The sequence below is a fragment of the Camelina sativa genome, chromosome 3 (assembly GCF_000633955.1).
Source record: "Camelina sativa cultivar DH55 chromosome 3, Cs, whole genome shotgun sequence".
Lineage (NCBI taxonomy): Eukaryota > Viridiplantae > Streptophyta > Magnoliopsida > Brassicales > Brassicaceae > Camelina > Camelina sativa.
This window is the reverse complement of record NC_025687.1, coordinates 8181684-8191162: the sequence shown is the minus strand read 5'-3', so window position 1 is coordinate 8191162 and position 9479 is coordinate 8181684. Positions and strand designations below refer to the sequence as shown.

Sequence of the window (9479 nt, the reverse complement as noted above, 5' to 3'; positions counted from 1 at the left end):
ATTTCATGTTTTGAATTTCAGGAAAGGAGATACTTCCTTACATGGAACCAAAACCACCAGTGGGGATTCACCGTTACATATTTGTACTCTTCAGGCAAAACTCACCGGTGGGTCTGATGGTGCAGCAGCCGCTGTCACGAGCCAATTTCAGCACCCGAATGTTCGCCGGACATCTCGATCTTGGTCTACCTGTGGCCACTGTCTACTTCAACGCCCAAAAGGAGCCTGCTTCACGCAGGCGCTAGTACAAGCAACAAACAAATACCATCTGCTGCAAATGAGCCCAAAATCCGGAACTTTCTGGTTTAAAAACCAAAAAGGGCCTTTACCTATATATATATAAACCAGAGCGGACAAAAATGTGGATTAATATATCAAATCACATTTTATATTAGTCCGGTTATAGCTATAGCCTATATTAAGCAATATAGCCATAAAAAGTATGTCTCTATCCGGTTATACCTATAATCTATATTTGCAGATATTTTTGTGTACCCTCCTTTTATTCTCCATATGATGGAATTATGGAGATGCTTGCTATAATATATGGTGTTCGTCTCTTTATCTTCTAATAAATTATATATTAAAGAGTTATGATGAAGCAAAGAACATATTACATACCAAAAATAACGACTATAATCGTTGGAAGAAATCTAATATACTGTGTTTCTTCTTGATTGTAGTCTTCTTGCTCTCTGAGCTTCTACAGTTTGTTTTCACTTTGAAACTCTCCGCTCTAGGTTTTGCTCCACGAATTCTCTTTGTTGTAATGTTCACATGGTTTTGAATTTCCACTATATCTTCTTCTGTTGATTCGAATTTTTCCTTCTCTATTTTCTTCTCCGAGTCTTCTTTGATTACAGAGTCTTCAAGCTTGGACAAATCGATCATTACCTCTTCTTTATCCATTGCAAATTCGTGTTCGTTAGATTTTGGTGAAGAAGAAGACACATCCACTGCTTGGCTCTTCGTCACAAAAGAATTCTCAAGTTCTTGCAAATCGTACTCTGCAAATTCCAGATTGATTTCATCGTTTTTTCTTATCTTGAACGGATTGTTGTCTGGAATGACTGAGGGATTGCTGGGCCGGATAACCTTATGATCCCTATTAGGCTGAGAAAGCAGTTTGTGTAGATCTGAATCTTGTTTGGAATACTTTGTCTCCTTCAGAACAGTGTCTAGATCGATCATAGCTTCATCTGCATTCCTTTTGAGCTCTATTCTTTCCTCATTTTCAGACAAAGAACATAACAAAAACGAGCTTCTCTTTTCCTGTTCCTTGAATGATCGAGCAGGCGGCTCCAACTGTCTCTTAGCCACCGGAAAGCGGTTAAAAGCCTCCATGGTTATGGGATCAACATTTCCTTCAGCAATTGCAGCAGCAACAGATGGTGACAAATCTCTGATGAGTTAGATGTATCAAGGTGAACAAAACTGCAAAAAAGTCTTGTAAATATGTGATGAATGATACTATAAGAGAAGATTTAAAATATTTAGGGAGGAAATGAAAAAGGATACGGTCCCAGGAACTCGAGTTGTTCAACTGGAAAACTCAGGAGGTTCTGAGAGAGGGGTTTCAAGTGCTTCAGCTTCTTAGCATCAAAGTCATATCTGCAACACATTGAATCAAAGGGAATCACAGTGTGAATCATAAAAGAATGAATACTAGCAACACCTAAGGGAGACGAGAGTTACTTACATACGAGCATGCTGAAAAACTGAAACTGCTTCCGCAAAAGAGCTGGAGTAATCATCAGGAAATAGTTTGCCCTTTTTCGTCTTGAGAACTGACAAAACCTACAGTATTGTTCCCACATTTAGATGTCTTAGGCTTTTTGCTTTAGTGATGGGAGAAAGTATCAAGCAATCATCGGAGAAAGTAAATGCTTACGCGTTCTACACTCTGGTACTTGGAGATGAATGCATGAGCTCTTGAAATGCCAACACCAGGAACCGAGGGGAGAAAATCACATCCCGCTAGTACGCACATTGCTGTAAAGAGACCAGACCAAGAACAATCATCAACAATGTATCGAAGAATGTTGGGAAGATTACATAATATAGTATAATACTAACCAGTGAATAGCTCTTGATCAAAATTCTGGAACGAAGGCTTTTGATCAACGGCTTGGAAAACATTATCAAGAATTAGTTCCTCCCCTTTACCATACCGGTCCATCTTAAAGATTACCTTTTACCAAACAGATGTTGGGGAAACATATCATACATTGCTCTTAAAACACTTATTATGAACTTTGTTTATTTTGCAAGAGAAGAAAATCTTACAGCTTTGCAGCCATATGCAAGTAAATCGCTGTCCTCAGTTATAACAGCAGCAATCCCGCCTTGTTCCAGTTCGAGGCTGGATAGGTAAGCTAGCTGAGCATCAGCCTCATATGGAGCTACAATAAATTCGACGTTCTCTGAACTCAGAACCTGTGAAGTTTTGTTAGGGTCTAAAGAAAGTCCATTTTATTATAAAGAAAATATACTCAGGTTAATAAACAATCCATACCTGAATCAATTGATGAGCCATGGATGATGTTACACTGACAGCTCTCTGCATATAGTGATGACAATGGGCATGAGCTCACACAATATCATAGTCTCGACTAAATTCCATAAGCAGAGTACAGGATCAATTACTGACTAAACACACAAACCAACACATCAATGATGCCTAACTAGACTTAAGAATCAAGATGAACATGTTATGTTTGATTGACTCAAATTCAGACACAAAAAAAAAAACGGATAAAGAGAAAAACTTAGTAATAATATGTGCTTCCTAGTGAATCCCAAACTAGTCACAAAGCTTTCATAGCTAGAAGCTCTAAAGGAAATCAGTTATAATACAACTCATTGATATAAGCCATTGAAATGAAAAGAGCTAAGCACCTGAAAAAGATGAGTAGCTAGCTGCTAATTAGCAGCGTTAGCAACTCAAAAAGGCAAACAGTTATACAACTTATAGACTTAAGCAATTGAAATAAGAAGTAAGCACCTGAAAAAGCTCGGTCGCAGCTCCAACATTCCCTTCCTTAAGCTTAACCATTGCAGCGTCAAAGTTAGCCTTTCGCTTCCTGGTAATCAAAATCAAAGCCAAAACGATTAGTTATAATGAGAAACGTTCATTAAGGAAAAAGAAAGAAAGAAGATATGAGAAAACAAGAGAGGGAGAGAGAGTTTGCCTTTGACGTTCATCACCAGTGGCAGCCTTGCAGGGCATATGACCACCATCGAGAACAACGACAGGGATGATCTCATAGTGTTGAAGAAGGTTGACTCTGTGCATGAAGTAATCAATGTACCTCAGCTTCTTCTTCCCATCAGTATCTAAACACAGCTCCATACTACATGAGTATGCTGTAGAACAAGAATCAAATTAAGTCATGGAATTTAAAGTATCAGCTCGAAAACGCATCAATTAGTTTCCACATTCGAAATATCCATTAGTTTTGTGTATTCATTACAATTTTAAGGTTCACTAACAGATTTAAAAAAAAAAAAAAAAAAAAAAAAAAAAAAAAAATNACCAAGCACGAAATAAAGGAGATTGAAGAGAGCACGAAGCTTACCTCCTTTGTGAAGCCATGAATATGCATCGATTCCCACCTGCAATGTGTTAAAAAGGTATTATTTAAAAACTTGATTTTTTTTTTTAATTTTAATGGAGATTTTACCAACCCAGACGGAAGGATTAACGGAGACTAAAAATCGAAATGAAGAAAACAAATAGGAGGGAATTACTCGTTTCCCGGCGTATTTCTGGATGTGAATGGGAAGGATGTAAGGCTTCATGAACCTGAGAAGATCCTTTATGCCCATTTCCGCTTTCTCCTTATCTTCTCTTCTTTTTCTTTTTAGGGTTCTTGAGTATTTTTCTTTCTTTATCTTTTTTTTTTTTTAATCTCCGGTCTCGCTAGCTTCCGAGTGAGAGTAATTAAAAAAAAAAACACAAGTTAAAAAAGATAACCTTGGCGCGAAATGCCAATGGCGGGAGTGAATCAAAATACGACAAATGCCACGTCAGCAACTATTTCACTATACACCAGTTTTCGCGACAAGAAGCAAGCAACTGTTGAGAGTTGCAATCTAATCATGTCTAGTACTTTCATATTAGTTCGTTGACTTCGTTCATTCGTTGCAGCCTGCAGGTGCTCAATTATTTTCTAATTTCAAATCATTTTAGTAATTTTTTTTTTGTCAAGGATCATATTAGTATATGATTTCAAACTATTAATATTTTTAGATTTAATCTGTGAATCATATATAATTTAGTAATTTTAACTCGTGGTATATTGCAAAATAATTTTTAATTTTTACATATAATGATTTAGTTTTTTTTATAGTTTTTAATTTGATATTAATAAAATTCTATGAATTAGATTTTTAGTTTGTTCAAAATTTAACCTGTATTATATATGTAATTTAGTATTCAATTGTATATTTAAATATATAAGTCATCATACGTAGAAATTACGCCAATATCTATCATGACTCGTTCCACCAAATTTTGTTTTCAATTTTACATTATAAATTATTGTTAAGGATATATATAATTATAACTAATATAATTTATTTATATTATGCTAACTAATATAGTTTGTGAAAGATAGAGAGAAAGAGTAATATTATATTTTAGCAAGGAATATGCCATTTTTTAGATTGGTTGGTATATTAAGAAGAAAATAAAACAATAAAAGATTGACCTAGTTTTCTCTCTGGCCGCCTCCTTTAGCACAAAGCCTTCGTTAAGCCTTTGACCGGCGCGTGGTGGCTCATATAGCACCGGTGTCGGTCACCTCTTTTAAATTTCATGCTTAGTTTCTAGCCTTTGTCTTTGTATTCTACGGTTGAGGAAGCGTGGAGATTTTGGCGATGTGAATCTGAAGATTTGAGATCGAGAGCTAGTGAGATATTGTCCTTGTTTCCGGATTCTTCGAATCTGTGGGTTGTTGGTGAGCTCGGGTTGCCGTTGCTGTTCGCTATTCACGGAGTGGAGGCTCAGATCTATTCGCTGGTTCACTTTGGTTGAGAATACGCGACAGTGGAGATCCTTGTTTCCTCCTGCGACGGCTCTTCTTCCTACCTTCATCGACAAATCTATGCATCATTGGATCTCTGACTCTCCTTTATCTTGGTATTTCGTTTGCCTCTCCTCTCTCCTTTTTGTGTCCCCTGTTTGCTCTGATCAGATTGTAATTGTTTAAAATCTGGTATCATTAGAGCTCAGGTTTAGTAGCCTCCCTTGTTTGGGCTGTAGTCTCCCTCGTTTGGGCTAAGTTTCTCTTCCTCAACTATTTCTCTTTGTTAGTTTGAGGTTGAGCTTTGGTTATGTTTGAATTAGTTCATCTAGTATTAAGCTTTGTTTAAGCTTAATTACTTGGTCGTTGTGGCGTTGAAAGGTTCAAGTGGGTCTCGTTTATCTTACAGTTACATCCCGGGAGACCCTTGACAAAGCAATTATAGAGAAAGATGCATCTTCTGCGGAGAAAACCAAGTTCCATTCTCTTGTTATGGCCATATGTGTTGAAGCCCGTTATTATCTTTTGGTATGCAGGAAGTCCTTATGGTTTTTCGAGAGCTAAATCAGTTTCGAGACAAGATGTTTTTGGTTTAAACATTGTATCTGTAAATTCCTTTCCTCTTCTAGTTGTAGGTTATGGGTAGATCCTTGTGTCTCTGTAATTTCACTCTCGTCTTTTCTCTTGTGATTTGTAATCTTTCCGAACTCTTTTATCAATCAATATAATCTTTCTAGTGAAAAAAAAAAGATTGGTTGGTATATTTAGTTTAAATTTTGCCATGTATTAGTTATTGTCTTCTTGTGCAATACTTTAGGAGTTAAGTTTATATATAACTTTTTTTATTAGTAAAAAGGTAGAACACAAAAGATATTTAAAAAATGTTAATATAGATTTTAATTTACTGTATACTTTTTTTTTGCCATTGTAAAGCAGTCAGCAGATCAAACCGGTTCGAATTTAAACCAAAACTGAATTAAATACATACGTATCCGGTTCAATTCCCTAAAGCGCCCGCCCAACATTGAACAAAACAAAAACCTAAAAAGAATTTATAAATTAGTTAGCCTGTCTGTTGCAGAAAAAAATAAAAAATAAAAATATAAATAAAAATAAAGTTAGCGTCTTTACCGGAGTCTGAGAGAGAAAGACAAGAGAAACATTCAAACATGAGACCAGGTCTTGAATCGTCTTCCCTCTCCGATACTTTTTGTTGAGCTAGCTTTCAGTGACAGATCCATGTTTTGGGTTTCTTTTTCATTAAATTTTGATTTTCAGAAGTTGCCGGGTGTTATTACGACGAAGAGAAGAAGAGATATTTCCCCTTTTTGGGCCGTTCAAAATTTTCTTCTTTTTCTTCAATTACGAAACGAAGTCACGACTCAAAGCCTGTCCAGGTCTGTTACTTTCGAAATTTCACCTTTGTGTTAAGGTCGAGTCTTTGTAGTAGAATTAGTGAGCTAATTATGTTATAATAATAATATCTCAGGAATCTAACTATCAGAAGAGAACCAAACTAAAAGCATTGACGCTACTTTCTTCCCGAGAGTTNTCTCCTCTCTCCTTTTTGTGTCCCCTGTTTGCTCTGATCAGATTGTAATTGTTTAAAATCTGGTATCATTAGAGCTCAGGTTTAGTAGCCTCCCTTGTTTGGGCTGTAGTCTCCCTCGTTTGGGCTAAGTTTCTCTTCCTCAACTATTTCTCTTTGTTAGTTTGAGGTTGAGCTTTGGTTATGTTTGAATTAGTTCATCTAGTATTAAGCTTTGTTTAAGCTTAATTACTTGGTCGTTGTGGCGTTGAAAGGTTCAAGTGGGTCTCGTTTATCTTACAGTTACATCCCGGGAGACCCTTGACAAAGCAATTATAGAGAAAGATGCATCTTCTGCGGAGAAAACCAAGTTCCATTCTCTTGTTATGGCCATATGTGTTGAAGCCCGTTATTATCTTTTGGTATGCAGGAAGTCCTTATGGTTTTTCGAGAGCTAAATCAGTTTCGAGACAAGATGTTTTTGGTTTAAACATTGTATCTGTAAATTCCTTTCCTCTTCTAGTTGTAGGTTATGGGTAGATCCTTGTGTCTCTGTAATTTCACTCTCGTCTTTTCTCTTGTGATTTGTAATCTTTCCGAACTCTTTTATCAATCAATATAATCTTTCTAGTGAAAAAAAAAAGATTGGTTGGTATATTTAGTTTAAATTTTGCCATGTATTAGTTATTGTCTTCTTGTGCAATACTTTAGGAGTTAAGTTTATATATAACTTTTTTTATTAGTAAAAAGGTAGAACACAAAAGATATTTAAAAAATGTTAATATAGATTTTAATTTACTGTATACTTTTTTTTTGCCATTGTAAAGCAGTCAGCAGATCAAACCGGTTCGAATTTAAACCAAAACTGAATTAAATACATACGTATCCGGTTCAATTCCCTAAAGCGCCCGCCCAACATTGAACAAAACAAAAACCTAAAAAGAATTTATAAATTAGTTAGCCTGTCTGTTGCAGAAAAAAATAAAAAATAAAAATATAAATAAAAATAAAGTTAGCGTCTTTACCGGAGTCTGAGAGAGAAAGACAAGAGAAACATTCAAACATGAGACCAGGTCTTGAATCGTCTTCCCTCTCCGATACTTTTTGTTGAGCTAGCTTTCAGTGACAGATCCATGTTTTGGGTTTCTTTTTCATTAAATTTTGATTTTCAGAAGTTGCCGGGTGTTATTACGACGAAGAGAAGAAGAGATATTTCCCCTTTTTGGGCCGTTCAAAATTTTCTTCTTTTTCTTCAATTACGAAACGAAGTCACGACTCAAAGCCTGTCCAGGTCTGTTACTTTCGAAATTTCACCTTTGTGTTAAGGTCGAGTCTTTGTAGTAGAATTAGTGAGCTAATTATGTTATAATAATAATATCTCAGGAATCTAACTATCAGAAGAGAACCAAACTAAAAGCATTGACGCTACTTTCTTCCCGAGAGTTGAATGGCAAAGTTATTCATGTCAATAAGAAAAAGTCAAACTTCGAGGAAGAGATTTATAAGACACAAGGCTCTACTCCTCCGGTATTAATTACTAGTTCTATTACTACCACCGTGAACCAAAACTATTTCTCTGTTTTTTTTTGTTTGTTGTTATTGTAATGGTAATAGTGATATGATACTTTAGGTATGGAAATACCCTTCGACGAAAAATACAGGGAATGCTGCTTTGAAATACATGCAGATTGATATACAAACGTCTAGAGGCCTGACCAGAAAGAACATCTTAGTAGCAGGCAGTACAGGAGGCACCTTGAGGTCGGTTTGTATGAATTTATATATATCCATGTTTGTATAAATTGAAGAACTTTTTAGTTATGTACGCTTTGGAAGTTTGTTTCTTGCTGCAGCGTACTTAGCGTACTTGGAGTCGCACGCACTTTTTACGGAGTACGGAGACTTCCACACTCTTTTCGTCCGGAGGTTTCTAGTATATCTTCTATTCAGCTGATTGGAAGATCTGACAACTTCCACCCCGTGAACCGGGCACTGTATCCTTCCAAAAATGTGTCTTTTATCTCTATTTTTCTTTTGGTTTCTCTCCCATTTGTAAAAAAAAAAAAAAAAACCTTGACAGGAGAGAAAACAGAATAACTACATTGAGAAGAACTGGGCGTAGGTCAGTTTTTTTCTTAAATCTTGCTGAGGGGCGTAACACAATCACTACGCAAAGCATCCAAAGGAGTGATGATGTTCCCTTTGAGTGTACCATTTGGACAGCTGATTGCAATATAAGTGGGAGTCATGCAGCTCTTGGTACTTCAAATCTTTCTTTCTGACTTTGTTGGTGTTATATATGTTTGTCACCACCACCATGATTTGTTTTTGTTTCATTACGGATACACTTTTTACTATAGAGAGCAAACTAACAGTAGAAGGAGATGCAGATATAATTTTACCAGTGCCTTAAGGATTTCTTTTTAAGTATTATAGGTACCGACTTAGGCGCTGCTTTGGTTGATTTGGAAACAGGAGCTGGTTCATACTTCCTCCGAAGCGAAAGCGATGTTTTAGCCTTACAGTTTCATCAATCGGTATCGTCCTCTAAATTCCTCTATGCTTTTGAGATGCATCGATTTCTAGTGGGATCAGTACTGTTTCTTAATTTCTTGTTGCTATAAGTTCGTTCACTGGTCTCTCGAGCCAAGTTTTCTGTCTGAACCTCTCTTCTGACTTGTTAGGCCGTGTCTTCGTTTTTAATCAGAAAACATATATATGTTCTTAGGATATTTCTACTTCTTTCGCCCAGGGGAACATTGTTCAATGCGGGCTCAGAAATGGAGCCATTGTGTCTCTTGATCTACGTGAGAGACCAAGGCTCACTAGACACCAGATACGACATCACCAATCATCGAGTCAAGCCGGTCAAACTACTACAAATAAACAATGGTTCGAGGTACTTCTAAGATACAGCTTTGCAT

General features: G+C 36.3%; 3 protein-coding genes and 1 long non-coding RNA gene across 4 annotated transcripts in view; 3 read left to right on the top strand and 1 right to left on the bottom strand.

The window, feature by feature from the left end:
• LOC104775925 (protein MOTHER of FT and TFL1-like) overlaps nt 1–559 on the top strand; it is a 9704-nt gene extending 9145 nt beyond the window's left edge. The window contains exon 5 of the mRNA XM_010499887.2: nt 314–559. The gene's annotated coding sequence lies outside the window, so the exon portion shown is untranslated. The remainder of the gene's footprint in view (nt 1–313) is intronic.
• Nucleotides 535–3927, bottom strand: LOC104775924 (exonuclease 1-like). Its single transcript, XM_010499886.2, has 11 exons — nt 3751–3927; nt 3579–3615; nt 3192–3366; nt 3005–3083; nt 2516–2560; nt 2287–2436; nt 2077–2191; nt 1892–1992; nt 1700–1797; nt 1519–1611; nt 535–1402 (listed from the first exon to the last, which is right to left on the bottom strand). Exons 1-11 carry the CDS (start codon nt 3826–3828, stop codon nt 634–636), a joined length of 1740 nt encoding a protein of 579 aa, XP_010498188.1. The 5' UTR covers nt 3829–3927; the 3' UTR covers nt 535–633.
• On the top strand, nt 6139–6577 carry LOC104775923. Its single transcript, XR_766087.1, has 3 exons — nt 6139–6206; nt 6306–6424; nt 6517–6577. It is a non-coding gene; the product is annotated as an uncharacterized LOC104775923 (long non-coding RNA).
• Nucleotides 7567–9479, top strand: part of LOC104778767 — a 6197-nt gene continuing 4284 nt past the window's right edge. Inside the window, exons 1-8 of the mRNA XM_010503205.2 lie at nt 7567–7628; nt 7728–7846; nt 7939–8082; nt 8186–8316; nt 8409–8549; nt 8648–8814; nt 8992–9092; nt 9308–9475. Of these exons, the coding sequence (XP_010501507.1) occupies nt 7619–7628; nt 7728–7846; nt 7939–8082; nt 8186–8316; nt 8409–8549; nt 8648–8814; nt 8992–9092; nt 9308–9475 (981 nt within the window). The 5' untranslated portion in view covers nt 7567–7618. The remainder of the gene's footprint in view (nt 7629–7727; nt 7847–7938; nt 8083–8185; nt 8317–8408; nt 8550–8647; nt 8815–8991; nt 9093–9307; nt 9476–9479) is intronic.

What these genes read in the sequence shown, in the direction of transcription:
- LOC104775924 (XM_010499886.2), bottom strand. Translation starts at nt 3,828, where the DNA reads ATGGGCATAAAGGATCTTCTCAGGTTCATGAAGCCTTACATCCTTCCC. An exon ending in TTCATGGCTTCACAAAGGAG is followed by an intron (nt 3,367 to 3,578) that starts GTAAGCTTCGTG and finishes CTTGTTCTACAG; the next exon opens with CATACTCATGTAGTATGGAG. An exon ending in GTTTTTCAGCATGCTCGTAT is followed by an intron (nt 1,612 to 1,699) that starts GTAAGTAACTCT and finishes AATGTGTTGCAG; the next exon opens with ATATGACTTTGATGCTAAGA.